Source organism: Eleginops maclovinus, chromosome 23 (assembly GCF_036324505.1).
Source record: "Eleginops maclovinus isolate JMC-PN-2008 ecotype Puerto Natales chromosome 23, JC_Emac_rtc_rv5, whole genome shotgun sequence".
NCBI classification, from domain to species: Eukaryota; Metazoa; Chordata; class Actinopteri; order Perciformes; family Eleginopidae; genus Eleginops; species Eleginops maclovinus.
In genome coordinates this window covers 15,684,287-15,711,425 of record NC_086371.1, presented here as the reverse complement: position 1 = coordinate 15,711,425, position 27,139 = coordinate 15,684,287, and the positions used below count along the sequence as shown (strand labels likewise).

The window sequence follows — 27,139 nt, the reverse complement described above, 5'->3', positions numbered from 1 at the left end:
ACAGTAAAAAGATCGGGTAAGAGAGCAAAGGTCAGGGTACTGTCAGCTTTCTTAAGGGACAGAGGGCTTTTCAAAAGTGGAGATGGATAATTGGAAAGGGATTACATACAAAAATAAATGCTGAAAGCATATGTGATAAATGTAGGTCAGGGTGTTATACCGTCTTGATATGTAACCTATGCGTTTTGAGGAAGATAAAATGAAAAATGATTTAGATCAAAAAAATCTGAGGTAAGTAATGGTCACTTCAATCATACTACATATCTGCATGTTCATTTTTTTTTTATTTTTGAAACTTTTCAAACAATGTCTTCATATTTTCACTCTTTTGAATATCCTTTAACCGAGCACATATATACAGTGAATTCATGAAATCTGCATAAATAGACATGACAAGCATTTAGTCTTATTCAATAAGCACAAATTCACAAGTATGCACTCAATCCATACTGTAGGCTTCCTATGCAGTCACGCAGTGAACAGAAGTAATAAATACACACTGAAACCTTGACAACTTTCATTCTGGACATTATGAAGACAGTTACCATTTAGACAGTTATCATTAATCCCCAGGAATAAAATGGTCTACTTAAAACTTGGCAACTGTGTGAAATTAAAGAATAATGACAGACCACTAACCCAAAATAAATTAACAGAAATATAACTTAAAAAAATCATACAACACATATTTTTCTTCTTAAAGTGTGTCAGAGTTGAAGAATAGGATCCATTTGGCAGCCTTTCTACACCTTCACAAAAAAAAGTCACATTTCCACATTTTTCTCTAGGATAAAATACATTTTGTTTAAGTATACACACTTGATTAAGTAAACACACCTGCTCCAGATCAAACTTCACGCACAATGATTTTTATAAATTCATGAAATCACTGAGCCTAGTCAAAGTATCCACCGGTGAGGACGGCTGAAGGGGTTTGTGTTGACGTTCTAGGAAACCTGTAAAAAAGGAGGAAAAAAGAACAGACATGTTGGCAGCTAGCTTAGCGACACGTGCATCTGGTGGCAATCATATCTTCCAACTCCTTGTAAACATAGGAGCCATCCTTTTCAAAGATCATGACACTCAAGGGGCTGTAATGGGAGGGGATGCACGAGGGCCGTGGCACAGAGGAGTCAAGGTTCTCATAGATGATGGTTTGCACCATGGTGTGGACAGGCGAGCCGTAGAAGAATCCCACGGACCTCGGGCAGACACCGCTGCAGTACCTGGGGTTGTACTTTGGTGGAAAAACAATCCAATGTTCCAGTTTAAGCTGGCTGAATCGCACCCTGAAATCATACAGGTCACAGTCGCTTGTCTGGAATTCAGAGCTGGGGAGAAGCTCAGGCAGCTGGATTTCCAGAATTTTATCGGCTTGTTTGCTCTTTGGAGATTCCCTCTTCCATCTTCTCTTTCGCCCAATCCTCTGCTCTGTTTTGAAAGTCATCTGCTTGTGAAAAGGGTTTGCTACAGTTTCTGGCCTTTGACCCACGATGGAATTGTCCAAAAACCTTTGGTTGACGACTTTGCTGGTGTCATTGAGATAAAGGAGCAGAAGAGGGGACTTCAGGGTGAAATCTAGGGAGTATTTGCGCCCATCATTACTGGCTTTTTGTTCCCCTGGGCAGGTGACATTAATGTGCAGGTGTATATTCTTCTTGTGAAACTTTAAGAGAGGCCGGAGAAACGAGGTGACATCGACCTCCACCCAATTCCTATTGCTCCCCCCATCTGTTCTGACTGTGAAGTTCCCAGCGTGGTGGACCCTCGGACAAAGAGGACACTGGTTTAGGTGCTCGCGCTTCTCGAGACTCAGGTAGCATACATATTTGACGGGTGCTGCTAGGTCATGGTCAAAACTGTACAGCAGGGTGGACTTCAGGAGCTGCTCTTTTCTTCTAACTTGGTCAAGGCTGTAGGAAAGATCCTGCATAAAACTCTCTAAAGGAGAATATGAAAAAAAGAGCACAGTGTCAGCATTACATGTCAGCCTCTCAAATGTCCATGCACTTATGATAACATTACATTTTAATTAGACAGAATCATATTTGCTTCTTGTAAATATGTCTGTTTAATGTCACTGATGGCTTTAAAACATAAAACAAATGGTTTTTTTTAAAAGGGGAGGCAACGCATTGAATTGTACCAAAGCAAGCTTCAAAAACTGCATGAAAAAGATTATTTGATACAAGATGCAATATATTGTAAAAAGAAAACCGAATGGCGGAGATAAATCATCATTAAACCATTACTGGTAATTTAGTTATTTGAAGAAAAATTATTGCGTCGAATGAATTTCACTGAATGTTTTAACCCAAAACATAGATACATATTTGAGATATAATTCAAACAATTGTGATAATAAAATATTATGTTAAGTCAAAATAGGCCATAAGGCTGAAAATAATGTCCTCTTGATTAAAAATGTATGTTTTTGTCTGAGATTTAGTAAAGTCTGTTGAAGGGATCAAAAGACAAGCAACTTTTGGTTATAGTTCAAAAATGTCCTTCATTCACAACCCATAAGGAATTTTAGGCTGGCACTATACAAATATCTGACACCCTATCGTCATTTAATGTCCCCACTAATTAAAGGTTTATGTTTTATGTTTACTGTTCAGGGACTACCCTCTTTACCTGTAGCTTCCAAGTTGAACTACAAAGAAAATAGCAGACTTCTCACAGATTCATTATTACCTCCAGCAGAAACACCAAACTGAAATCAATATATCTGGCCCTTGGTTTGCCTTGTGTTAAGTTCAGGGACATTTGATTTTGAATTGTGAAATTTAACTTACATTTTTGCAGTTAAGTATGTGCTTAAAACCATCCAAAGAACAGTGAATCATGAGGCTTGGGCCCCTTGAGGAGGTTAGTACAGTTTCTCCCATTATAGCTTAAAATAAGATATTTTCACATAGTTATCCTTTGCCTTTTTTTATAATGTATGTTGTCATTGGCAGAGGTGGGAGAACTACTGAAGTACCAGAGTTTAGGAATATTATGACACAAGTAAAAGTCCTGCATTCAAAATGTTACTCAAGTAAAATTGCTAGCATCAACATATACTTAATGTACCAAAAGTAAAAGTCATTCTGCAGATTGGACCATTTCAGAATAATATATCGTATGTTTTGATTATTATTGATGCATTAAAGTGTTATCAAAAGCTAATAAAAAGTGCAACTAGTTTTAATGACTTTGGTAGCTTGTACATTTTACTCCAGGTGTAACTTAAGTCTGATTTAAGTGTTGATTATATTTCACATAATTAATCAAAATCTGTAAAGTAACTTAAGGTGTTAAATAAATGTAATGGAGTAAAAGTACACGATGTACCTCTAAATCGTTGTGGAGTAGAAGCACAAAGTAGCATATAATGGAAATACTCAAGTATATCAAAAATTGTACTTAAGTAGAGTACTTCAATAAAATGTACTTGGCTTTTCCCATCTCTGGTTGTCATATTATCGTAGTTTTCTTTTCTTTTTTTACAGAAATGCCAATTCAAATCTCAGCAGTGTTACATTGTGTGTCAGCTGAGTTGTTTTACTTGCTCACCTTTATAACTTTGTGCCAGACATTCTTCTTGTGGCTTGATCAGTCGGAGTGTGTTGTAGGTTTTATTCCCATCCAAACTTCTCTGCACTCTGGAGGACTTCTTGTAAACCTCCGTCAGATATTTTATGTACCTGTGCTCGGGTTTGATCTTTTTCTTAAGCTCCTGGTTCCACCTCGACCCTCCGTGCTCTGACAGGGCTTTGAGCAGCGGGGAGAAGATGCTGCTGTACGGGTAGGTGAAGTCACCCGGTTTGTGCAGAGCATTGGAGGAAGATCCGACCAGTGGCCCGCTGCAGGTGACCAGCACCAGTAAGAAAACCATGCAAAAATAACGAAGGACAGCTGAAATCAGCATTTGTTTTTCCATTTTAAACAACTAACACAAACAAAACTTATAGAGAGACTCTCCGTTGAGAGCTCGGGGTAAACAGGACCAACCACGTGTTGCTACTGATCAACATGCGCAGGTGTTGGCAATCAACTCAGTCTCTCATATGACTTTCTCAGGTAAAGATACCTGTTTCACTTTCTGACATGATTTGAGCAGCAAGAGGCATATTTAAGATGCTGAATGGTTAAGTATCATTAAACAAGCTAGATCGTGCATCCATGATTATTTCATCAGATATGGAAAGTATGAAATGTAAAACTCGAAGTAATACGAGCTATTTTCGGCTATATTTTCCATAAGATTATTTACAACAAATTACAGTTTAATTTGGTGAGCTAAATACAGAGTTAAACATATTAAAGATAGGTTACTAAACCGTCTCAAGTGGATATATATATTTATAATGAGAGGAATCATTTTGGAGATAAGGATTAGAGTACCGACTGACAGGTCGACAGAGAAGTAGCTATTAGGACTAACGTTAGCTAGTTAGCAAACAAAGTAACGCTAACAATATAGTTGAAACTTTTACTGTGCTGACGCAGTGGTGTAATAATTACATTTACACAATTACTGTACTCGAGTACACTTTTGGGAGACTTACTCTACTTTAGTATTTAATTGTTTTGCTACTCTGTACTAGTAGCCCACCACGATTCGGTGGTGAACACATTTTATTTTGAAATGGGCCAATCTGCATAATGTGCTTTTACTTTTGATACTAGTAGGCCTATAGCCTAAGTATATTTTCATGCAAAAACGTTTGTACTTTTACATAGCCAACGTTTTTAATGCTGCACTTGTAACAGATTATTCCCTCTGGTAGTTCTACTTTTACTAGGCTATATAATATATTTATTGATGCATTAATGTGTTTATCAAAACTGGTAGTGGTGCAGTTTAATTCACTTTGTATGCTGCAGGGCAGCATGTGGATTTATTACAGGTGTAACTCAAGTCTTATTGTTGTCATATCTATTTAAATCTGAAAAGTAACTAAAGGTACTATGTAAATGTAGTGGAATAAAAGTACAATATTTACCTTGTAGAAGTACAAAGTAGTACAGAGCTATAAATTAAATGTACATTTCAGCACTGATTTTAGTGACAACCTGCTAAGTTGTCCATATAAGTGGACATTATGCTTTAAAATTTAAAACAATTTCTCTAATGTGGTTAATATTTTATGATGATGTTTTAATATTTTTTTTAAATAGAAGACATTTTTAAAAAAAATTTAAGATCTTCAATTTCATGTGACCCAGTGGCTCCAAATCCATAACAGATATGAATACCACACTGTACCAATAACAAACAACTTTTTGTTAGTAAATAAAAAAAATTGGCAATAACAACAAACATTTTTTATAGAAACTAAGTGTTTTATTCTATTTTAAAATTAATAAAACATTAAATATAGAATATAAAAATGTTGTGATGTGTTTATATTGTTGAATCTTATTTCTTGTGCTGGTTGTATGGCAGATACAAAATATTCTTATCACCATAACACTGATTTTCGCCAGTTTTTGTGAGAGGTTTAAACATATTTGCATAATTACCTCAGTGACCATTTAAACAGATTACATTAGCAAACGCTGCCCTCTAACGGCCTGAAATATGTAATGCTAGTAGGGGGAATCTTGCCCATCACCTGGTGAAATGATCTAACATTAACAAATACAACCATGTAATGTAACACCAAAGATAGGAAAGTGGACTCTTGTTGGCCAATACAATGCTCATGTTGTGTGATGGAAAACGTTTTTATTTCTTATTTTGTGGCAACTGATTCAGACAGATAATATTGTCTTTAATAATTTCACTGCCTTGCTTTGCCTCTGCCTTCAGTGGTTGTCAGGACATCCATAGATTACATTACCATCCATCCATCCATTGATGTTATGTTGATTGCTTTCAGGGGATGGACCACTTTGTTGTTGATGTTTTTCCTGTAAAATCTTCCACATGACATGACATGACGTTAGTGCCACTGCTTGCAAGGCACTAAATATAGAATTATTTAGTTTGTGTCATCCAACACTTTCATTTTATGAAGGGATATTGTAGCTTCTAGGACCGAAAGGCTAGGCTTTTTGTCTGTTACACATAACATATTAATACTAAAAGGTACACTGCACACTACTGTGTTGTACTTTTCCATGTTGTACTGACAGGAAATGATACCAGGCCTGGACCATGCCACAGTATTGTTATGCAGTCTTTGATGTTTGCACATTTTGTTTGAACTAACAAAAGAGACACAAGAGGTTTTGTGTGGTATATTCCTTTTCATGATACTTCAGTTTCATTGCAAAGAATAGTTTTGAGATGAGATTTAACGCATAATACAGTCTACAATGTTGAATATTTGCTGTGAGTGCAGCTGCCTTTTTCGTGGATTATTATCCAAGCTGCTTCTTTTCCAGATAAGACAAGGACATTGTTCTGGAACGGTTTTGCGTATGGCTTCATTGTCTCAGCTCCAACTCTTTTCATGTCATACTGGGATTGTTTCCTCTGGGTTACTAAAGGACAAATGGCACAAAAAAAATACTGTTTTCAAGCATTTCTGATCTGGGAACATACATTCCATTAATGACAAGATTAAAATTACAATGTTTTTTCTGTGGCTTCTTTGTTTGCAGTTGAGAGAATCATGTTTTAACTTGTATTTGGCTGAAATCCTTAATCAAAATGGAAATGATTGATGACTATGTTGTATTTGGGTCAAAACGTCTTTTTTACTTTACACATCACCCTAAAGAATGAAGCCCATGTTGTCCCACAAAGGGAGGCCTTTCTCACCCGTTACAGCTAAGGTTCACAAAGAGATTGATAAAGGAGACATTCCGCCACTCTGCTGGCCTGCTTTTCATAACAGGCCCCCTGAAAGGTCCCCTTTGCTTTTACTGAAAGGGAGAGGAAGCTTTCTCAAAAGGTTTGAAACCTACATCTATTTTCTCCACAAGATTATCCAATGTTTTATCTCTCTTTTGGAGATTTATATTGATCATAGTTATATCATAATTAGATTTGTTCTGCACAAAAGCTCAACACAATGTTTCACAACAGTGTTCATTGCAACTGTTTCCGATGGGGGTCATATTTAATATGTTCTCATACTTTGAAGTCACAAATCAATAGGTAACTTCTACAGATGTGTTTGACAAAAAGTAATGAAAATATGCTTATGTTGTTAGTAAGAAATAAATTAAAGAGGTTCCAAATAACACTATTTCTTAATACACAAAATTAAGCTAAAGAAACAAAGTTGATTAAATAAAACATATTGCTTATAAATAGTACATCCAACAGTAAGCGCTACAATAGTAAAGTACAGAGAGACCAAAAGTGAAAACACATCATACACGTTAAGTGATTTAGAGGATAAACAACAGTTTTGTTTTTTCATATTAACACAATAATCTAACTAGGAAAGTATTAGCTATTGCAATTGTCATATTGTCCTTATCCTGCATGTCAATCTCACCATTCATGAGCATACTTGTTTTTTTGCTTCCTCCCTATGTGCGGCTGGAACAGTTTACTTATCGTGTTGAAGCCTTTCTGGTGCTCTCTGTATTCTTCATCGTCTGTCTTTTCTCTGCACTTGCTCTGCTGCAGTCCTCCCATAAGTGCTGTGACTTCAGATGACACATTTTTGCCCAGGTAGTGAAAGGCCTTCTTGCCATCATTATCTCTTTCATTAACACTGGCTCCATGACCTTGCACAAGCTGAACCATTACTTCAGTGTGTCCATGCATGGCTGCAATGTGCAAAGGTGTGTATCCTCCGTGTGCTTTACTGTTGATGTTTACAAAGGTTCCTCTTTTCCTTGAGATGTCCAGCAGCTTCTGTATCATCTCACTGTTGCCGTCCTTGGCAGCCCAGTGCAGTGCTGTGAATCCTGACATGAAGTCCTTCTTCTGTGCCAACCTTGTGTCCTGCAGCAGCAGACCATGGATGTGTCCCCACAGTCCAGCAGCACACTTAACCAACCACTCATGAGCTAATGGCTCTAAAGGCACCGACTCAGAGTACTTTGCATCATCTTTCTTGCTTTGGGTCCTCCCCAGGGGAAATCTTGGGGGTTGCATGTCCTCAGTCTGTCTGTTTTTCCAACACTGGGACTCACTTTGTCCTCCCTTTTTGCAAGCTGGAAAGTTAAGAGTTGGTATTGATGGCGAAGAAACTTTGGTTAGAAACGTGATTGGTTTGTCTGAGGTTGTATGTGGATGCACTGAGTAATGTAATCCATCATGTGCTGCTGGTGCAGAGTCTCTCGGGGGGGATTTTACCGCTATGACAGCAAAAACAGCACCAGATTTCCTCGCTTTGCTCGCCTGATCTCCGGAGATATTCAGGACTTTAACCGTGGTTGCCTCCCCACTAATGCTTCTTAATAACGGCCTCTTTTCCTGCATACTCCCCACCGACTTACATTTGGCATCACTATAATAGTTTCCATTTTTGTTCGAGGGGTAACACGTATTATTGTTTTCAATGTCAGAATAAATCACCCTGCCTGCCTCAGCTCGATGAGGAGGTGATAACGAAAAGAGGGTATTTTGCTCGTCGTCCATCTGCGTTTTTTTTTGCGGGGATGCATCCTGCGCTCCCTCTTTGATAAAGTCCTGATAGCGTTTCTTCACGACCACAAACTTCACCTCGTCGATCTGTTTCACCACTGCGACGCTGTTCACCAACTTCTTGAAAAGGTCCCTATTGTGCTGCTTTTCCGCGGGATCGCTGCAGTTGATCTGAGTCCTGAAGTTGTTCACCAGCTCCGAGTTTTTCACTTTGCCTCCGTGCTCCAGCAGAAAAGACAAAAGAGATTCTTGTGTCAAAGCCATTTTTTCCTCCAGAATTGGTACTAATATGGAAATAATAACTAGCTCAGATAACTCCCGAGGGATAAGCTGGTATCTGACCGTACTCCCCCCCCTGTTGTCCTCTCTAACCTGCTGCTTCCGGCGCCTCGCCAAATAAACTCCCGTTGTTTTCTTATGGTTGTTCCTGCTAAAGGCTTGGCTGTTTGGTTAGATCAATATTAAAAGAGCTTTAGAAAAGTGTGAAGGTGAAAGTTATAGACTTTATATTAATATGTTTTGTATATTTTCCTGTTTAGTTAAAAACATGTTAACATAGGCCTATATATGTTTTTAATATAGGCTAGTAAAGTACAACTATTTGTATGTTGATATTAAATTCTTACAGCTTCCTTATTTATTTGTTAGGCTATTTAATCAATATTGAGTCACGAAAAAATGGAAATTCTCCTAAGATAAATATGAACTGTCAGTAAGCCTAAATGTTGAATCTCTTTTGATATTATATAGGCCTACTGTATAACACAACAACTATTTTTTTGCTGCTCTTAATGCACAAACACACAAAACATACAACTTAACAACAAGGACAACAAAGGTGATCCCAAACATTTAGCTATTATGTAAAGAAAAGTAGGTGAAAAAGTATATAAACATATATAAACAATACAACATTGAACGACAACATACAATGTCTATAAATCAGACAGTTTCTGTACATTTTAAACACTAAAACAGTATAGTGCAATAATTCTAAGTGCATACTGTAAGCTTGAATGCATATTTAATATATAATGATTAATGTAACGGGTTGCTTAATATAGCCTCCATGAAGTAGGCCTTAATGATGAAATAGGCTTCTCAAATCAAGTCTAAGAAGAGTTTAGAAAAAACGTATTTGGCCAAAAGGTCATCATTCAAAAACAACGCAGCAATGATAAGTTTATATAAATGGAAGAAAAGATAACCCAACGTGATCTCGATGATATAAAACATGTAACTCAATGTATTTAAGACTTCTGCTTTGGTAGCCTGTTAAATCAGTCTAAATATAATACTGTTCTTTACATGAATTTAATTAAGTTACAATCTACTTTTAGAGGCATATATTTACTCGTTATATTATCAGTTGGTAATTCATTTTCTCACCACTTGGTGTAGCTGGTTTAAGGGAAGTCAATTTTAGAAACTTTATTTGTTATTCACAATTTGGTGAAGTTGATTATATGCTATATCTTTGATCTTCAAAACCAATTCTCGAGTGAATATAGGCCTAGTGCACAAACAAGTACATTTTCCTCTGAAAGGTACAGGGAAGATATATAAAGATATATTATTGAAATATTTTAAAGTACAAGTTATTCCCAGCACAGCCAGACTGGAGGTCCTCTTTATACAGTTGATAACGGAAAGCTGATCGATGAAGTCTATTCAAATGTGACATTATATTTAATAAAATATCAAAAAATCTGAACTGAATATGGACAACACCTGATTGAAAATAAAAGCACTATTACTGGAGAAAAATACCTTTGGTAGTAGCCTAGCCTACAGCTGGACCGTGGAAGCAGTAGTGTGAATAATTTCCTGAGTATTTAAAAAACGAAAACAGCTTGCTCCAATCTCTAGAGTTGAAATAAGAGCGATTTAGAGGGCTGCTGTAGTGTCGCCCTCCAGCACCGAGGGGGTGTTGCTTCCAAGTGGCCATATTGAAATCAGCGTGTCGCTCCGTGGTTAATGTGCAGAGGCGCAGTTCTGATGAAGACAGATAATTCCTGCACACTTGTGACGATGGCGGCCAATGAGGTAGATGTTTTCGCAGTAAGTATGATGATGTGCTGTCTGCGGGCCGGTAGTGACTCAGGGTTTGGTGACTAGAAATAGGAAATAAAATCGCTTTCAGGTGCTTGTGAGAGCAAGGTGATGATTTGTGCAGATAATGCAGCAGGGTGGCTGCGGTGTTGAAAGAGCTTGTTATGTTGAGTCGGGATAAACACGGATTTTCAGATACGGTTCATTCGACAGAGACGATGCAACGTAGTCCGGTGCGCAATCTGTGGAAACGTGCAAAAAAAACAAACCCTATAACGCACTTGATCATCCTTACTGGACGAAGCATGTGCATCAACACTTCACTGTTTACCATTATAACACTGTGACATGTGTACTTGGTGCTGAATTATGGAAAGGAGTTGCATGAAACACAGGACAGCTGGCAGCATGAGACTAAGTTAAGAGGATAAACATAAGTAGCAGCCTCTTCAAGTAGTAGCTAGCTAAACATTGTTTACCGAAAAAGATGTACCAGCTAAACGTGTTATTAATGACACAGGTAATACCCTGTTTACAGGTTGTATTGCGTATGATGGGAGTCTTGGTTAAGTGAGGGTAGTTTGTGTGCTTGTCTAACTGGGTACCAGGGCAGCCAGAAGCTTGGATATCCTCCCACCCAGTGAAACAACATCTAGATAAAGAGCTCTTTGTGTTTGTGGAGAGGGACAGAAACGGATGATTGTTGTATTGAGCACATCCTGATCCTCATGGTGAGCCTTTTGCAAGATGCCAGTATCCCAGGGTGCATCTGGTATAGGAGGGATGAACCGACTCACAGATTACACAGGCTGGGCGAAATGCAATCTGCATTTGTTTTAGGGTTTACAGTTTCAAATGTATTGATATTATGGGATTTCATTTTCAGTGTTTGTATTAATGAACTAGACTAAACATAGACAACGTGATTGTTGGGAAATCTGCACAATTTAATATAGTTATTGCTTCAAGGAGAGCTGTTAATTGTTCATCAATAAGTCGATTACAGGAAATTAACCAGCAACTGTTTTTATAATTCAGTTAATGTTTATCAAGCAAAGTCTCATTTTGTGATGTGTGCTTTTTTTTACAAGTTTAATCATTGTCAATTAAACGTTTGTTTCTTAGTGTTGATTGTGCAAAACAAGCTTTAAGATCTAACCTCCTCCTATGTGACTGAGGTAAATAACCTTTCAGTAATTTGATATACTATTGATTCAAAAATATTATTCAAAGACATTCCCTGGTGGCAGCATTAACCTAGGGCTTACGATAAAGCTTTATACAAACACAAGACACTCAATGTAAAGAAAGACATCTTTGCTGCACAGCTAAAATTATTTTTGGCAGCTTTTTGTTTTCTTTCCATGTTTGCGTGTCTATAAAAAGCACATTTAGTCTGTGATATTAAGACAAACCATTTTATATGTGGGACTGTTCAGTGTGTTTAATGGAAGAGAGAGATGACCTCATTTGCAAAGAATGCTTTTTCGCTTGAAGGAGATTGTGAGGATGAGACTTGACAGAGACCTATTTATTCCCCAACATTTTTTAGTTTTTTGGCAATGTTTCCTATGATCTATAGTAATATATAAAGGCAATATGATCAAATGTTCCTAAAATAAAAGTAATACATTCTGATATATTCTTTTTCCTGCCTGTTTCCGCATACCTCAGCATGAAGAAAAGCGAAACCTGGAGCTTGGAGGTCATGTGGGGTTTGACAGTCTTCCAGATCAGTTGGTCAGTAAATCAGTTGCTCAGGGATTCTGCTTCAACATCCTCTGCGTAGGTATGTGTAAACGCAGGAGGAGCCCATAATCAAGAGTCAGAGCTTTGAGCGTGACATGCATTATTTAGAATTTGGAGAATCAATACTTCACCTAGTGTTTTCCTCATCTATATAAACCATGTGTCATCTTCTCTTTGTGTTCTAAGGTGAGACAGGGATAGGCAAGTCGACATTAATGAACACTCTTTTCAACACAACATTTGAAAATGAGGAAGCCAGCCATTATCAGAGTGAAGTTCAGCTACGCCCACAAACTTATGATCTGCAGGAGAGCAACGTGAACCTCAAGCTGACCGTTGTGCACACTGTAGGGTTTGGAGACCAGATCAACAAAGGGCAAAGGTATTCATTCTTGTAGATGTTTGTTTGACTTTAAGTGTTTTCAAGGAAGAAAATAGGATAAAAAATGGAAGAATCTATCTAGCACAAAGGGAAAAATGTATACAAAGTTATTTAGATGTCATAGAAAACTTTAAAAAAAACTTTATTTTGAGGGCCTTTTTGATACTGCTATTTTAAAATTAATAGAAATTTTGCTCAGGAAAGTTCCAACTATTTATCATTTCCCTATCTTGCTCTGGTACTGCCAACACACTTAGTATGGGACTGAAAGAGAGATCTGGCACTGGGAGGGAAGAAAGGGAATATGGGAATGACTGGTAGAACTAATGCAATCTCAATAGACATTTAAATGCTCAGCAGCAGGAAGTAAAAACAGCAGGCATATTTGGCTGCAAGCCTGTAGTTGCAGAGTTTGTAACCAGGATACTTAAATGTCTATCAAACAACAACTAGTAAAGTTTATTGTTTATACATGCAAGGATGAGTTAATGATACTCCTTTTATCTTTTGTCTGTGCAGCTATAAACCCATTCTTGACTATATTGATGCCCAGTTTGAGAGGTATCTTGAGGAGGAGCTAAAAATAAAACGCGCCTTGTTTAACTGCCATGACACAAGAATCCACATCTGCCTGTATTTCATCGCTCCCACCGGACACTCCCTGAAGTCCCTTGATCTCGTCACTATGAAGAAACTGGACAGCAAGGTGAACCTTGCCCTGTGTATTTCAGCAAATAATGTAACTACTTTATCAATGAAATTGTCTTTTTCTTCCATGCAGGTGAACATTATCCCAGTTATTGCAAAGGCAGACACGGTTTCCAAGAGCGAACTGGACAAACTGAAGATCAAGATAATGAGTGAGCTGGTCAGTAATGGAGTGCAAATTTATCAGTTCCCTACGGAGGATGAAGCTGTTGCAGAGATCAACACCTCCATGAATGTGAGTCCTAGAAACACACAGACATAATACAATGTGGTATGTATTTTTAGAAGATAATGCATTCTCATGTAGGATATATTGGCGAGCCACAATTTAAATACATACTAGACAAACACATTTAGGAGCATGTTGTAACTTACCCTGAATATGATGACAGCAGTATCATGTTTAACCATTTTGTAACTTTATCAATACGATGTGTTGCAGACTCATCTTCCCTTTGCTGTGGTGGGAAGTGTAGAGGACGTTCAAGTGGGAAATAAGATGGTGAAAGCCAGGCTGTATCCCTGGGGATCGGTACAGGGTGAGTCCACTGAATTGTTTCCACAAGCATCATAAAAATCTGTTGAGATAAAAACATGGTATCACAATTCTCCTGTTTCATGAGCATTTTCGATTTTGTCTTCTTGTCTTCCAGTGGAGAATGAAAACCATTGTGATTTTGTGAAGCTGAGGGAGATGCTGCTGCGTGTGAACATGGAGGATCTCCGGGAGCAAACACACGCTCGACACTATGAGCTCTACCGTCGCTGCAAGCTAGAAGAGATGGGCTTCAAGGACACAGGCCCGGACAGCCAGTCGTTCAGGTGAAATTAAGGATAGCAGTGATGTAATGCATCTGGGCAACTTCAAAGGAGCAGCCAAAAAAAAACCCTGCTCTCTTCTGATTTAAAACTGGGCTGAATGACTTAAAAACAGCACATTAAAATCTCTGTTTCTAAGATTTGGGATGGGAGGAGATTTTGTAATTTTTAACAAAAATAAGGCATTAGTGTCCTTACATTTTTTTTTCTGATTTTCAGCCTTCAGGAAACATATGAAGCAAAGAGAAAGGAGTTCCTCGTAGATCTGCAGCGCAAAGAGGAGGAAATGAGACAGATGTTTGTCAACAAAGTAAAAGAGACAGAAGCAGAGCTGAAAGACAAGGAAAAAGAGGTGAGGATTGACACAATGATAACTGCTCACTGAAAATGTACAACATTTGGTTGGTCTCACATTTTGCGCTGTGCCATCATCATCATCATCATCATTATCATCATCTTTAGCTTCATGAGAGATTCGAGCAGCTAAAGCGGATGCACCAGGAAGAAAAGAAGAATCTGGAGGAGAAAAGACGAGAACTTGAAGAGGAGATGAACGCCTTCAACAGAAGAAAGGTGGCTGCTGAGACACTGATGGGACAGGCTCTTCAAGGCTGCTCACAACCATTCAAGAAGGATAAGGACAAGAAGAAGTAAGTCTGCTTGTCTCTTTTTCTTTGATATGATTTAGGGTTCTTTCTTGACACAATGGTTGTCAGAGCAAATTGAAATGCCATTAAACAGTCAAATCTGTAAATTGTTTCAGGCAATTCAAGGATAATTGGTTAAATGTCACGTAATCTCTGAGCCAGTCTATGTAGAGTTGAGCAGACAGGGTGGGGAGGCGTACAATGTGATTAATGAGATAGTGTTATTTTCCCAGAAGCCATGTTGGCTTAGAAACTGATAGAGGGACAGATTCAGACTGACACTGTGTGCCCAGACATAGTGGGAAGGGTCACAGCTTGCATGACACAGCCTGATGCTTATGTCTCTGCGGGCTGACCTGCCAGACTGTATCTCAGGCAGGGGCACGTCTGTTTACATTCGACCGGTCTCACCGATGCTCACTCCATGTGCAGCACAGAGGACACTCAGACATCCCACAAAGAGCCGTAATCATTTCTGCAGGTGGAAACATTATTATGTCAGGATCAATTACATACGCTCAAAAGTTTCACAGCTTGGAGCTCAACATTAGCCATGGATCTCAACAATCACGAAGCTGCCCTAATACAGACAAAGCCTAATTCCTATAAAGATTTGTTACAATCAGTTGCAGGGTAAACTGGATTTAATGCCATGGCATGTGAGGGAAATGTTACCAAAAGCATTAAGCCAGTCTGATACTACATATGGCTAAATATTTAATTTGAACAGATTTCTACTGTCCCTTTAAAATACTGTAGCTGATGATCCTTCCGTCTATACTACATTACTGTGTTTGAAAAAGCTGTAAATAGATGATCACGTATTTAAAGTGCAAGAACAGCTACATTAACACAGATATAAACACGCATTTTAACCTTGATTTTACAAGGATTGTTTCACAGAGATGAGGAATCTCTTGTTATTGAGACTTGGCGAACACAGGCAGCAACATACATTGAAAACAGAAGCGAGACAATTACTAGAAGGGACTAAAAATAATGCATTTGGACTCAAAATATATTGAAAAGAGTGACGAAAATATTAATCTCATTTGGAGAAATTGGTTTCCATTTGGGTTTTTTTCAGCGATCTGATTCAAATGTTAAAACAAAAAATGTATTAGTTGTTCTGCGAGTATGATTCTGAAAGTAGCCTAAATGTAGGCCTGTGGAAGGTGAGTGGAGGAAATAAGTTACAACCCAAATACAGTTGCATTACCATTTCATTCATTTATTACTTTGATTTCTACCATTCCTCAAATCCCCCATGTTTTTTTTCCCCATATTCTTGTCTTATATCTTTTCCCCTTTCAGTTGATTTATGGATCAAACATCCAGGGAAACCAGGAATGTGTCTGCTGTCAGCATGGGAAAAAGAGACTGTCATATCTGACACTGCCTACTGACGATGTATGTGTAGGCAGTGTCACTTTGACTATGCACGTATGTCAGCCTGAACAATGTGATGGCTATAAGCCAATGTGTACTTATGGATCAAAAAGGTAGCTTTGCTTAGTGTTTCTAATTTGTCCCTGATGCTGACTCTGCTAGACACACAATCCATGGACTGTTTTCATAACATGCAGCTTGTGTTGTTTTATGTTCTTGCCATGAATGTGTGTTCATGCCCTGTTGTAGAACAGGAGACTTTTAGTCTCAGACTGAATTGAACTGATGGCTGTGCATTACAGTAGTACAGAGTAAAAAGCATTTGTGTGTTTATACATGCAGTTATTTACAAGGGAAATAGTCAACATTATGTTTTTTTCAAAAGACAGAATTTCTAATAATGAAAATCAAAAATGTTGTTTTATTTTTGAAATTGTAATTAGTTTAACGTAAGGTAATTTAATTGACTTATGCATTGATGTGCAAATTATAAACATATTAACTATATACATTAACAGTGAGTCTGTGAATCGAGCAAAACTGTTGCCATAATTTATATTCAAATAAAAAATGTCAATGATACACCTAAGAGAGCATCAGTTCATCTGTTGGTCGTGTGAACCCTTAAAACCCTCACTTCTCTGGGACCTCCCATCATATCAGTCATTTTTATGATTCAAAACATTTCATATTGCACTTGTTGTCGTCATGATGTATCAAAACATGATTTTCTGATTTTAATTTGTAAACAGTGTTTCGGTAAAAGCATTATCCATTCAATTCAAGTTTTTGTTTTTGCATTTTCTTTGTCCCTCGCAGCATACAGTACAATAATAACCATTTGTACTAACTTTTGGTATTTGATATCTTGTGACCTCAACGAATATGTAGAATCCTGGCAGCATACAGTAAAAATATTAAACGCAAACCTAATGATCATTTGCACTAATTTGTGGTACTTCATATCTGGTTGAAGTTTGTCTAATGGCCCTAATGAATATGTAGCATTGCTTGTTCAGATAAATGACATGGTTTTTTCTTTCCTTTTCATAGCTTCTTTAGTCTTCCATCTGCGTGCTCCTTAACCTCAGGAAGGAATTTGAATTAGAAGACTTTCTACCACATCAAAAGATCACAGACTAACAGTGTATTATTTTTACAATGTGAAATAACAATTTTATAGAAATGCACTTGACACCGCTGGAATCGATTCTGAAGTCTTCCATGTCTACAAAACTCTCCTTTAAGCGTCTATCAGCGCTCTGTAGCATGGTCTCTGCATTGCATGGCTCCTAACCTTCATTCCTAAAAGTGTTAAAGATCATTGCCAAAACATCTGTTTTTGTACTATATATGCTACCTTCATTAATCTGCCATGTTATGCTTGTAGTTTTTGACTGATGACAATTTACACTGTGAAATATACATTATAAGGTAACATATTGCTATTTCATGTTGTAGGGATCATTATATTATGATTTATAAGCACTTTAAATCAGTCATAGTTCAAATTCTATCCTTAATCAATATAAACGGTGCCCTATCATGGCAACATGTCAGTCCTTATGTTGTGTCAAAATTGCAAAAACTATATACATGATGTTGTTACATGATAAAAAGCTTGATGCTTATACATTCAGGATTAAATATCTTTATGTGAGTAGATCTATATGGTGGGTCTGCATATTTGTATATCCTGATGTAATAAAGACTTACTTTATTGAAAATGTGCCTTGTTTTCTACATAATAGCATATTGCGAGTGGAAACGCCAGGTTGTGGTAAGCTTTGGTCATATTCTTAGCAGGCTGCCTCCAGACTGTTCCAGAAACCTGCCAGGGGGGGGTCCATTGAAAAAAAGAGATAGCATTGTAGAAGACGCCGGGCCCATGAAGACAATTTATATATGAAATGTTAAGAAATCGTTGCTTTATTTTTGATGAAACTAAATAAATTCAGCGTAGAAGTGTAATATAATCTTGCTTGCCTAATGAAAGCGCAGCATGTTGTAACATTCAGTTATTCCCCGCCTTCCTCTCTGTGATTGGCCTAAAGCCTGCAGAGGGCGGGACCTAATTGTGATTGGCAGGGAATGTAATCCAATGAAAATGTAGAACCATGACCGTCGTCCGTAGATAACCAATAGAAGCGCTCCTTGTTGGGGCATGGGCTTGGTTTTATGCCTGCATTAATACCGAAACGGCCCTTTCCCCCCATCGCCTAACGCTCAGGGTAGGGAGTGTGCATAGGCAGAAATTAACCTAAGCTTAAAACTTTCTTTAGTGAAAGTTCATACTTACACTTTTCTTGTGTTTAAAATCTCCATTCACTCGCTAATTTTGAGCTTGTGGAGTTTTTTTCTCAACTCTTATTTTTCATCACATCAAAGGCAACATAACTTCATCCAAGGTAAGTTAACCAATCTTCCTTTCTTTTTAATTTTAACAGACCATTTGTAAAACGTTAAGTGAGATTGAGGAATTATAACCTTTAAACACGTCGTTATGTGGCTGTCCGCCGCTGAAAAGAGACTAAACACTGGGAAATGATGTTAGCCTTAGCTGTTGTAGTTTAGCTAACAGTTAACGTCACATCGTTAACGTCAGATTAGTTAGACATTTTCCATTTCACCGTCATGAAGCTTAGCTGTTAATACATGTTATACCCGCAGTGCTGTGTCTTAACATAAAATAAGCCACAGTTTTATGTTTAAAACTGTTATCTCCCGTGGGCTGGTTATTGTCATAAGGCTCTGTGAGCTCTCCATTGGTGTGTATGGCAAGGACATGTCCCGACATGATCCTGCCCAGTGACACATATGGCCTTTGATTTAAATCCTAATTTGTCCCCAAATTAAACATATCTCAAACAAAACGTGTATTACCCTTAAGGTCAGATTTAAAAAGTTGCGTCTTGTAAGAAATTGTATTTGACATTTAGTAAGTAACCATCCACCTCCCCTTGCCCAGTCCAGTTGAGTCCAGTTCAATGACAGCTGCTAGGGGAAGGCTTGTTACTGGATAACTTACAAATATGGAAACACTCCAAAGTCTCAGTTAACCTTACTCCTGAGCAATGGATATCCCTAATGCATATCTGTTCTTATTAGTAAACTACATTTCTTTCACTGTGCTGACCCATATTCCTATTAAAATAAATTAAAACTCATTAAATTGTATTTATGTTCGTTACTATATTATTTCCCAGGTTTGGTATATGGTGATTTGGATAGTTGTGTGGAAATAATGTGTTATGATTTAAAAGGAAAGGTATTGTCTTAAGTTTCGGTTATCTTGATATTGTATTTTTCTTGTCTTAGTTCTCAGATGCAAATGCGTAAGTTATTTGAATGTTATAGCAGAGTAAAACAGCTAATGTCTTCCTGCTTGACTATTCAATCTCCTATATGTAAATGCAGCCATATGGTTTTAGAGTATGGCCTATATTTATGCAACCATATTCACAATCCTTTCGTTTAATCAGTACTTTAAATTAAAAATATTACTTTTTAGTTATATTTATTAATTGGGTCCATTTCATCTATATGCACAGATGATCGACACAGTGACAGGACCCGGGGCACAGCCCTTTGCAGTTCAGCTGAAGGCCCTGATGGACCTGGAGGGCCGATACCAACCAAAGCTGAGCGGCTTGCGGCTTATCGAGAGTTCCCAGGACAACGGCCTCAGGATGACCGCCCGACTGAGGGAGCTGGAGGTCAAGGACTTGCTTTCTCTGACCAGGTTCTTTGGTTTCAGCTCAGAGACCTTCTCACTAGCCATCAGCTTGTTGGATCGATTTTTATCTGTAATGAAGGTTTGTAAATCTTGTATTACGTGTAAGAAATCATCTGGTCAGCTATCTAGAAACAATAATAAAGGGTATTTTATAAAATCCTTTCACTTTCCTCTGCAGATTCAACCAAAGCACCTGTCCTGTGTGGGCCTGTGTTGCTTCTACATCGCCATAAAGTCCACAGAAGAGGAGAAGAACGTGCCTCTGGCCAATGAACTGATCCGTATCAGTCAGAGAACCTTTAGAGTCTCTGACATGATGAGGATGGAGAAGATCATCATGGAGAAGCTCTACTGGAAGGTGAAGGCCCCCACAGCCCTCCGATTTCTGCGCCTCTTTCACAACAACATCCAGGAGCAGCTCGACGCTGAGAGGTAAGGACAGACGGTCACATCAACCTGCAGGGCTCAGCCATGACTCAACAGGATTATATTTACTCTACTAAAATCTGTCTTCTCATATTCGGCTTCAAAGAGAATACTGACCAAAAGGTTTTTTAAAGTCAAGAGGCACAGTCCCATGTGGAATAATGTAGTTTTGTACATGTTTTTAGATGAACATCTGTTCCAAACATAAAGAGTTTTCCTTATTTTGTTGTACTAGGGAAAGTGTTTTACTTTTTGTCTCTAAATTGACATTTGAAGATGGTCTATCAAATTCTTTCCTGTATGTTAGTCGCCGTCTTGACACTGAATGCATTTTCTTTTCACAGTAAGAAGATACTGAGCCTTGATAGACTGGAGGCTCAGCTGAAAGCCTGCCACTGCTCATTTGTCTTCTCCAAAATGAAGGTAGGCCAAAATAACCACCTGATCACATTTAGTAAGTGGCCCCTTTCAAATTGGATGTTTATTGTTAGCTTATTTTTTCAATTTCACCTCGTGGTAGACTAGGTATAAAGTAGTACATCTGTTCTGAGCATATCCTTTATTCTAAATGTAATCTCTCAAGTTATTTTCAATGCCAGTGTTCCTATACAAACATGTTGACTGTTTGCAGCTTTTTTTTGTGTGATTTAAGAATTTCTTCTCTGTATCTCTTCAGCCATCTTTGCTCGCTATGGCTCTCCTGTGTTATGAGTCCCAGGAGCAACACGACCCTGAGCACATTGACAAAATATCTGAGGCCCTGAAAAGTCTGCAGCAGCAGCTGAATGTAAGTATCAACTTGTACACTCTTTATCTGATCGGCAACAAAAACTCAGCAGTACTACTTTTGTTTGTAGCAGTTTAGCTGTAGCTTTGTTTGTTAGAGGATTTGTGGAAATTGGTTACCATTACTATGGACCAAACACTAAGGTGCCCCGCCCGTTCTACTTTTTGTTTCAGATCAAGGACGGGGACTTGGTTTGCGTGCGAGAGCTGGTTGGAAAATGCCTGGCTGAATATGCCACCACCAGGTGCTCCAGGCCTAACGGCCAGAGGCTTCGCTGGGCTATTTCGGGAAGAACTGCACGTCAGCTGAAGCCCAGCTACTACAAGATCACCCACCTTCCCACCATTCCTGAGTCAGCTTGTTAAACTTGTGGGTACGAACAGGTGACCTTACATGTGGGGGGTAAATTCCAACCATCCCCAAATTATCTTTGTTTTCGGGTGAATTTCATGTTGTAGGGTCACCCACGTACAGCCACTATTATTTTCCTTAAAGATTTTCATCTGTGATGATGAATTTCTTTAGGGAAAAGATAGAAACATACATTTTACCTTTTGTTTGTCCTCTTACATTGAACAAGCACACTGTAGTTTATCTGCCCCAATTAGTAATGATTTGTCAGAAAGGTTTTGCCATCCTGCTAAGTTTTACTTTTATGGTTGAGTTGCTTGCACAAGTGTACAGTATGTTCTTGATAAATCTGTACCAGGTTGTTTGCTATTTCCTGGAACGGGTTGCTGGTTTTAAGCAAAAATAAGTATAGAACCACCTAGGTCCTCAGTCCACCATGTGGAAGAGGAGGGAGAAGGATTTTGTGAACAGCAAAAATGGAACCAAGTTATCGGGCCCAAAATCCTTAACTCCTACCCTAGGTTGCTAAACTGTCCTGATTGCACACTCCTACCCAAGGTGATGATTTTTTGTTTTTATTTTGATACGACAAGGGAGCTCTGGTTAAGTCCAGTGAAGTGAGGCTATTGACAATATGTCATATGTGGCTGACCATACTCTTTAAGCTGAGATGTCCATGGTAACAGATGAGTTGTTTTCACCAATTCTTAATTTGTATACACAGAGTGAAGTACCACCTAAATTGATTTCAGTTGTCAGTTATGCAGAGAACGCCAAAAAAAGTTTGTTGCAGTGGAAATGTGGGTTGGAATTTGTATTGCATTTTCTTTGCCAGTTTCCCTGTCGAGTAGAGGTTTCTTTTAGTGACAAAAATAAAAAGTGTTCTCAAATTCAAAATGGCTAATTGAATACACCATCTTGTTAACCTTAAAGTTGTACCTTTCAATAAAAAACTTTATTGAAAAGCTCATGCTTGTCCATTGTCTCATTAAAACACATCACAGGTTTCTTACAACCATTAGAAAAAGTTTCCTTCAACCACAGTTCTGCCTGCATGAGCCTTTCAACTGGCCAAATCAGGTCTCAACAAGTCTGATGAAGCGCTGCTGTGAAAACTGTCGGTGTCCAACAATTAAGCCTTTTATCCCACCCATTGTTTGAGTGTTCATGGCAAATCCATTTCATAACCATCACAGGAATTTCATTCTTCCAGTGTTCCTCGGCATGCCATGGATGTCACCGGTAGTGTTCGTTAGGCAGAGGTGACGTCTGCAGCTTGTCAGTTTTTTTGGCATCATGATCACTTCTGTAAACTGGAAAAGTCCGGACCCCCGCCAGCAAAATTCCCAGATATCTCTGCTCCGCTGAAGTCAAATCCAGGATTCTAGCAAAGAGAAATGTCATTTATAAGAAGGAAACGTGTGGCAACATATCAATATTCAATTAAATACATCAATGCTGGAGGATACATGTGTATTTTCTTTCTCACCTGTTAAAAAACAACTAAAACATTACTAAACCACACCAGTTAAAGCTTTGTTAGGTATTACGTCCAGGAGCTCAGTCAGTAGGGGCTTGGACTGGGAATCCTAGGGTCGCCAGTTCAAGTCCTTGAACAGACTTGGAATATGGAAAGTGGACTGCTACTTGGAGAGGTCCCAGTTCACCTCCTGGGCCCTGCTGTGGTGCCCTTGAGCAAGGCACCGGACATCTCCAATCCCCCCTCCCCATTGCTCCCCGGGCGCTGCACGGTAGCTGCCCACTGTACCCACTGTAGCTCCTAGTACTCGGATGGGTTAAATGCAGAGGACCAATTTCCCTGTGTGTGCTCTGCTGTGTGCATGTACAGTGGGGCAAAAAAGTATTTAGTCAGGTACCAATTGTGCAAGTTCTCCCATTTAAAAAGATGAGAGAGGCCTGTAATTTGTATCATAGGTATACCTCAACTATGAGAGACAAAATGAGAAAAAAAAATCCAGGAAATCACATTGTAGGATTTTTAATGAATTTATTTCAAATTATTGTGGAAAATAAGTATTTGGTCAATAACAAAAGTTAATCTCAATACTTTGTTATATACCCTTTGTTGGCAATGACAGAGGTCAAACGTTTTCTGTAAGTCTTCACAAGGTTTTCACACACTGTTGCTGGTATTTTGGCCCATTCCTCCATGCAGATCTCCTCTAAAGCAGTGATGTTTTGGGGCTGTCGCTGGGGAACACGGACTTTCAACTCCCTCCAAAGATTTTCTATGGGGTTGAGATCTGGAGACTGGCTAGGCCACTCCAGGACCTTGAAATGCTTCTTGCGAAGCCACTCCTTCGTTGCCCTGGCGGTGTGTTTGGGATCATTGTCATGCTGAAAGACCCAGCCACGCTTCATCTTCAGTGCCCTTGCTGATGGAAGGAGGTTTTCACTCAAAATCTCACGATACATGGCCCCATTCATTCTTTCCTTTACACGGATCAGTCGTCCTGGTCCCTTTGCAGAAAAACAGCCCCAAAGCATGATGTTTCCACCCCCATGCTTCACAGTAGGTATGGTGTTCTTTGGATGCAACTCTGCATTCTTTCTCCTCCAAACACGACGAGTTGAGTTTTTACCAAAAAGTTCTATTTTGGTTTCATCTGACCATATGACATTCTCCCAATCCTCTTCTGGATCATCCAAATGCCCTCTAGCAAACTTCAGACGGGCCTGGACATGTACTGGCTTAAGCAGGGGGACACGTCTGGAACTGCAGGATTTAAGTCCCTGGCGGCGTAGTGTGTTACTGATGGTAGCCTCTGTTACTTTGGTCCCAGCTCTCTGCAGGTCATTCACTAGGTCCCCCCGTGTGGTTCTGGGATTTTTGCTCACCGTTCTTGTGATCATTTTGACCCCACGGGGTGAGATCTTGCATGGAGCCCCAGATGGAGGGAGATAAGCAGTGGTCTTGTATGTCTTCCATGTTCTAATAATTGCTCCCACAGTTGATTTCTTCACACCAAGCTGCTTACCTATTGCAGATTCAGTTTTCCCAGCCTGGTGCAGGTCTACAATTTTGTCTCTGGTCTCCTTTGACAGCTCTTTGGTCTTGGTCATAGTGGAGTTTGGAGTATGACTGTTTGAGGTTGTGGACAGGTGTCTTTTATACTGATAACGAGTTCAAAAAGGTGCCATTAATACAGGTAACGAGTGGAGGACAGAGGAGCCTCTTAAAGAAGAAGTTACAGGTCTGTGAGAGCCAGAAATCTTGCTTGTTTGTAGGTGACCAAATACTTATTTTACCGAGGAATTTACCAATTAATTCATTAAAAATCCTACAATGTGATTTCCTGGATTTTTTTTTCTCATTCTGTCTCTCATAGTTGAGGTATACCTATGATAAAAATTACAGGCCTCTCTCATCTTTTTAAATGGGAGAACTTGCACAATTGGTGGCTGACTAAATACTTTTTTGCCCCACTGTATGTCACAATAAAGAGGGTTTCATCCTCCGATTCTTCTTCTTCTTATTAGTGAAACAAAGTCAACTCGATTTTCAAAATTATCAGCGAACTATTTTACAAAGACAGCCAGGTGTTAAGGGGGACAGCTGTGCATCTGATAACTTGCAAATTGGACACATACACCATGACCCGTGGCACTTTAATTAAACTAACCTCCCGCTGGAACCTCTCCAGTGTGAGCTTCCTCTGCATCTGGTCCTGGACCCAGGAATTCGCACAGTACTCCCCCTCCAGCAGGGAGGCCCAGCAGTTCCCGGCCTCTCGGTTTGTCTTCATCAGAATGATCCGAATTAGACACTTGTCCTCTAAGCCGACAAGGAAGGTAAAATAGAGTGAGATTAGGTAAAGATTTTTATACAATAATGTCAAATAAATGAGTATGTTACATAAAGTCATGCAACCTACCAAGTGTCCATGTAGCCTCGTCAGACATGGTTGTATCAAACAACTTTCCCTGATAGAAAAAGTACAAAGAAAAGATTATGACAGATCGGGAAAATGTATTGGTTAACCATTTAGAGATGTCCCGCTGTTAACCCTATCAAAGTCTTGGAGCGCTAGCCAATAGAAGCGTTAATCGATCACTCACTCTGAAAGGAAATTATGGATTTTAGCCTTTGCAGAACATTGACATGCACAAAAACCCATAGAACACACTACAGGAAAGGGAAAACTCCCCAAAGCATAATTATGCCACTTTAAAATCCCAAAAAGAAAGTTAAATGCAGAAGATTTTGGATACAATTAAAATATTTTATTATTGCGGAGGAGTTAGATAATTGACAGAATTTTAACGACAGGGTTTCATTAATAAAGTACTGTTTGAATAACACCAAGTGTTCTTAAAATGCTCTGTCAATTGTAAGGAGGATGGAAAATAAGTCTGGATTTGACCGGAGGATGGAAAATAAGTCTGGATTTGGCCTTTAGCACATTTTTCAGATGTAAGGACCTATGGAAGTTCTGAAGTTGCTGTTCAGCATTTTTTTTTTGACATGGATGTTTACTTACTTACTTACCTACTTTATTTTAGTGTAACTAATGTGTGTCTTTCTTCTATTTACTATCTATATGTTAGCTTATTCTGTGTTATTGCATGCCTTTTTTTTTTACCTGCTATGCCACTCTTGCAACAGATGTACATATCGCCGTTGTGGGACTAATACATGATTTCTGATTATGATTCTGAAAGATCTAGATAAGGGATCTAGACGTGTCTACTGCGCATGCTCCAGTTGCTCCACACTCCAGTGGCGTGTGCGCCTCTAGCTGTTTTGTTTAGAATAAGAAAAAGTGAACACACATAAAGGATTTTTGTTGAGAAGATTATTGAAAATACAATTGTCATTGTGTCATTCAAACGACAGTTTAATGACGTATCTAAATAAATCCCCGTAGTTAAAACTGAGTGCTCAGATGTGAGCTAAGCGTCCACCGACAGTCTGTGAAAGTAAGTAAGAAGACCGTGGTGAATGTTTGTCAAATATCCAACCATGAACTAACTTTACTGCGGTTCTCCATCATTCTCTCATCTTCTCCATTTACTCTTCTTACTCCAAATTAGAAGTACATTGATTTGGGAGCTTACCTTGAAAACGTCCTTCCCTTTGACATGCAGCTCGATGTCTCTGGATCCTAGATGACACTTGACCTCTTTCCCAGACGTCCCATGAGGCACATTGACTTCGATGAAAACCTCCTCCATGGTCTGGTACCAGGAGCCCCAGGGCGTCTTGCAGGGGACAACCCCGCTCCTCTCCTCGAAGTGCGCCGACATGCTGCAGCTTCAGCCCGGCTGACAGGTCGGCTAACCTGCGCTGAATAACTATGTTGTTATGCGATATAAAAGTTTGCTACGCAGATACTCTCTATCACGCTTTACTTAACGACTGCTTTACAGGACTGTTGTGAAAAACATATCAGTTAAATAGTTTTAGTATTTATGTAGGTATGATGCCATGTTCACGCTCTGGAAACTTCTTCTTCTCTTAGTAAGGAGTTCCGGTTGTGGAAAAACGTTTTAGCGCCATCTGCTGTTTAATCACATCAACTAAAAC

The 27,139-nt window shown here is 38.8% G+C and overlaps 5 protein-coding genes across 9 annotated transcripts; 2 read left to right on the top strand and 3 right to left on the bottom strand.

Annotated features, from left to right (window-relative positions):
• Positions 1-272: 272 nt before the first annotated feature.
• On the bottom strand, positions 273-4,015 carry gdf9 (growth differentiation factor 9). The gene is made up of 2 exons (XM_063877219.1): positions 3,562-4,015; positions 273-1,941 (listed from the first exon to the last, which is right to left on the bottom strand). The coding sequence occupies exons 1-2, from the start codon at positions 3,926-3,928 to the stop codon at positions 1,001-1,003; spliced, it is 1,308 nt and encodes a 435-aa protein (XP_063733289.1). The 5' UTR covers positions 3,929-4,015; the 3' UTR covers positions 273-1,000.
• On the top strand, positions 3,748-18,003 carry LOC134860283 (septin-8-A-like). 5 transcript variants are annotated; one of them, XM_063877210.1, is made up of 10 exons: positions 3,748-3,870; positions 12,272-12,386; positions 12,533-12,728; positions 13,248-13,440; positions 13,516-13,671; positions 13,879-13,975; positions 14,090-14,258; positions 14,475-14,607; positions 14,718-14,905; positions 17,345-18,002. In XM_063877210.1, the coding sequence occupies exons 3-10, from the start codon at positions 12,562-12,564 to the stop codon at positions 17,397-17,399; spliced, it is 1,158 nt and encodes a 385-aa protein (XP_063733280.1). In that variant the 5' UTR covers positions 3,748-3,870; positions 12,272-12,386; positions 12,533-12,561; the 3' UTR covers positions 17,400-18,002. The 5 variants fall into 5 exon arrangements, with proteins under 5 accessions (XP_063733280.1, XP_063733282.1, XP_063733277.1 ...); XM_063877212.1 differs by lacking the exon at positions 3,748-3,870 and adding an exon at positions 4,050-4,068; XM_063877207.1 differs by lacking the exon at positions 3,748-3,870 and adding an exon at positions 10,451-10,606.
• Positions 5,909-8,892, bottom strand: sowahab (sosondowah ankyrin repeat domain family member Ab). The gene has a single exon (XM_063877213.1). It carries the CDS (start codon positions 8,807-8,809, stop codon positions 7,442-7,444), a length of 1,368 nt encoding a protein of 455 aa, XP_063733283.1. The 5' UTR covers positions 8,810-8,892; the 3' UTR covers positions 5,909-7,441.
• Positions 18,004-18,439: 436 nt separating the features above from the next.
• On the top strand, positions 18,440-22,559 carry ccng1 (cyclin G1). Its single transcript, XM_063877241.1, has 6 exons — positions 18,440-18,699; positions 19,843-20,106; positions 20,206-20,459; positions 20,798-20,876; positions 21,130-21,240; positions 21,414-22,559. Exons 2-6 carry the CDS (start codon positions 19,843-19,845, stop codon positions 21,603-21,605), a joined length of 900 nt encoding a protein of 299 aa, XP_063733311.1. The 5' UTR covers positions 18,440-18,699; the 3' UTR covers positions 21,606-22,559.
• nudcd2 (NudC domain containing 2) lies at positions 22,391-27,084 on the bottom strand. The gene is made up of 4 exons (XM_063877273.1): positions 26,671-27,084; positions 25,488-25,536; positions 25,236-25,387; positions 22,391-22,975 (listed from the first exon to the last, which is right to left on the bottom strand). Exons 1-4 carry the CDS (start codon positions 26,857-26,859, stop codon positions 22,892-22,894), a joined length of 474 nt encoding a protein of 157 aa, XP_063733343.1. The 5' UTR covers positions 26,860-27,084; the 3' UTR covers positions 22,391-22,891.
• Between the last annotated feature and the right edge of the window lie 55 nt (positions 27,085-27,139).

Excerpts from the sequence above, each read along its gene's own strand:
- gdf9 (XM_063877219.1), bottom strand. The coding sequence starts at position 3,928 with ATGGAAAAACAAATGCTGATTTCAGCTGTCCTTCGTTATTTTTGCATG. Across the intron at positions 1,942-3,561 it reads TCTGGCACAAAGTTATAAAG|AGAGTTTTATGCAGGATCTT; the intron begins GTGAGCAAGTAA and ends ATTCTCCTTTAG.
- sowahab (XM_063877213.1), bottom strand. The coding sequence starts at position 8,809 with ATGGCTTTGACACAAGAATCTCTTTTGTCTTTTCTGCTGGAGCACGGA.
- LOC134860283 (XM_063877207.1), top strand. The coding sequence starts at position 10,523 with ATGTGCAGAGGCGCAGTTCTGATGAAGACAGATAATTCCTGCACACTT. Across the intron at positions 10,607-12,271 it reads ATGAGGTAGATGTTTTCGCA|CATGAAGAAAAGCGAAACCT; the intron begins GTAAGTATGATG and ends CGCATACCTCAG. Across the intron at positions 14,608-14,717 it reads TGAAAGACAAGGAAAAAGAG|CTTCATGAGAGATTCGAGCA; the intron begins GTGAGGATTGAC and ends CATCATCTTTAG.
- ccng1 (XM_063877241.1), top strand. The coding sequence starts at position 19,843 with ATGATCGACACAGTGACAGGACCCGGGGCACAGCCCTTTGCAGTTCAG. Across the intron at positions 20,460-20,797 it reads GAGCAGCTCGACGCTGAGAG|TAAGAAGATACTGAGCCTTG; the intron begins GTAAGGACAGAC and ends TTCTTTTCACAG. Across the intron at positions 21,241-21,413 it reads GTCTGCAGCAGCAGCTGAAT|ATCAAGGACGGGGACTTGGT; the intron begins GTAAGTATCAAC and ends TTTTTGTTTCAG.
- nudcd2 (XM_063877273.1), bottom strand. The coding sequence starts at position 26,859 with ATGTCGGCGCACTTCGAGGAGAGGAGCGGGGTTGTCCCCTGCAAGACG. Across the intron at positions 25,388-25,487 it reads CGAGGCTACATGGACACTTG|AGGACAAGTGTCTAATTCGG; the intron begins GTAGGTTGCATG and ends TTGTCGGCTTAG. Across the intron at positions 22,976-25,235 it reads TGGAGAGGTTCCAGCGGGAG|AATCCTGGATTTGACTTCAG; the intron begins GTTAGTTTAATT and ends TCTCTTTGCTAG.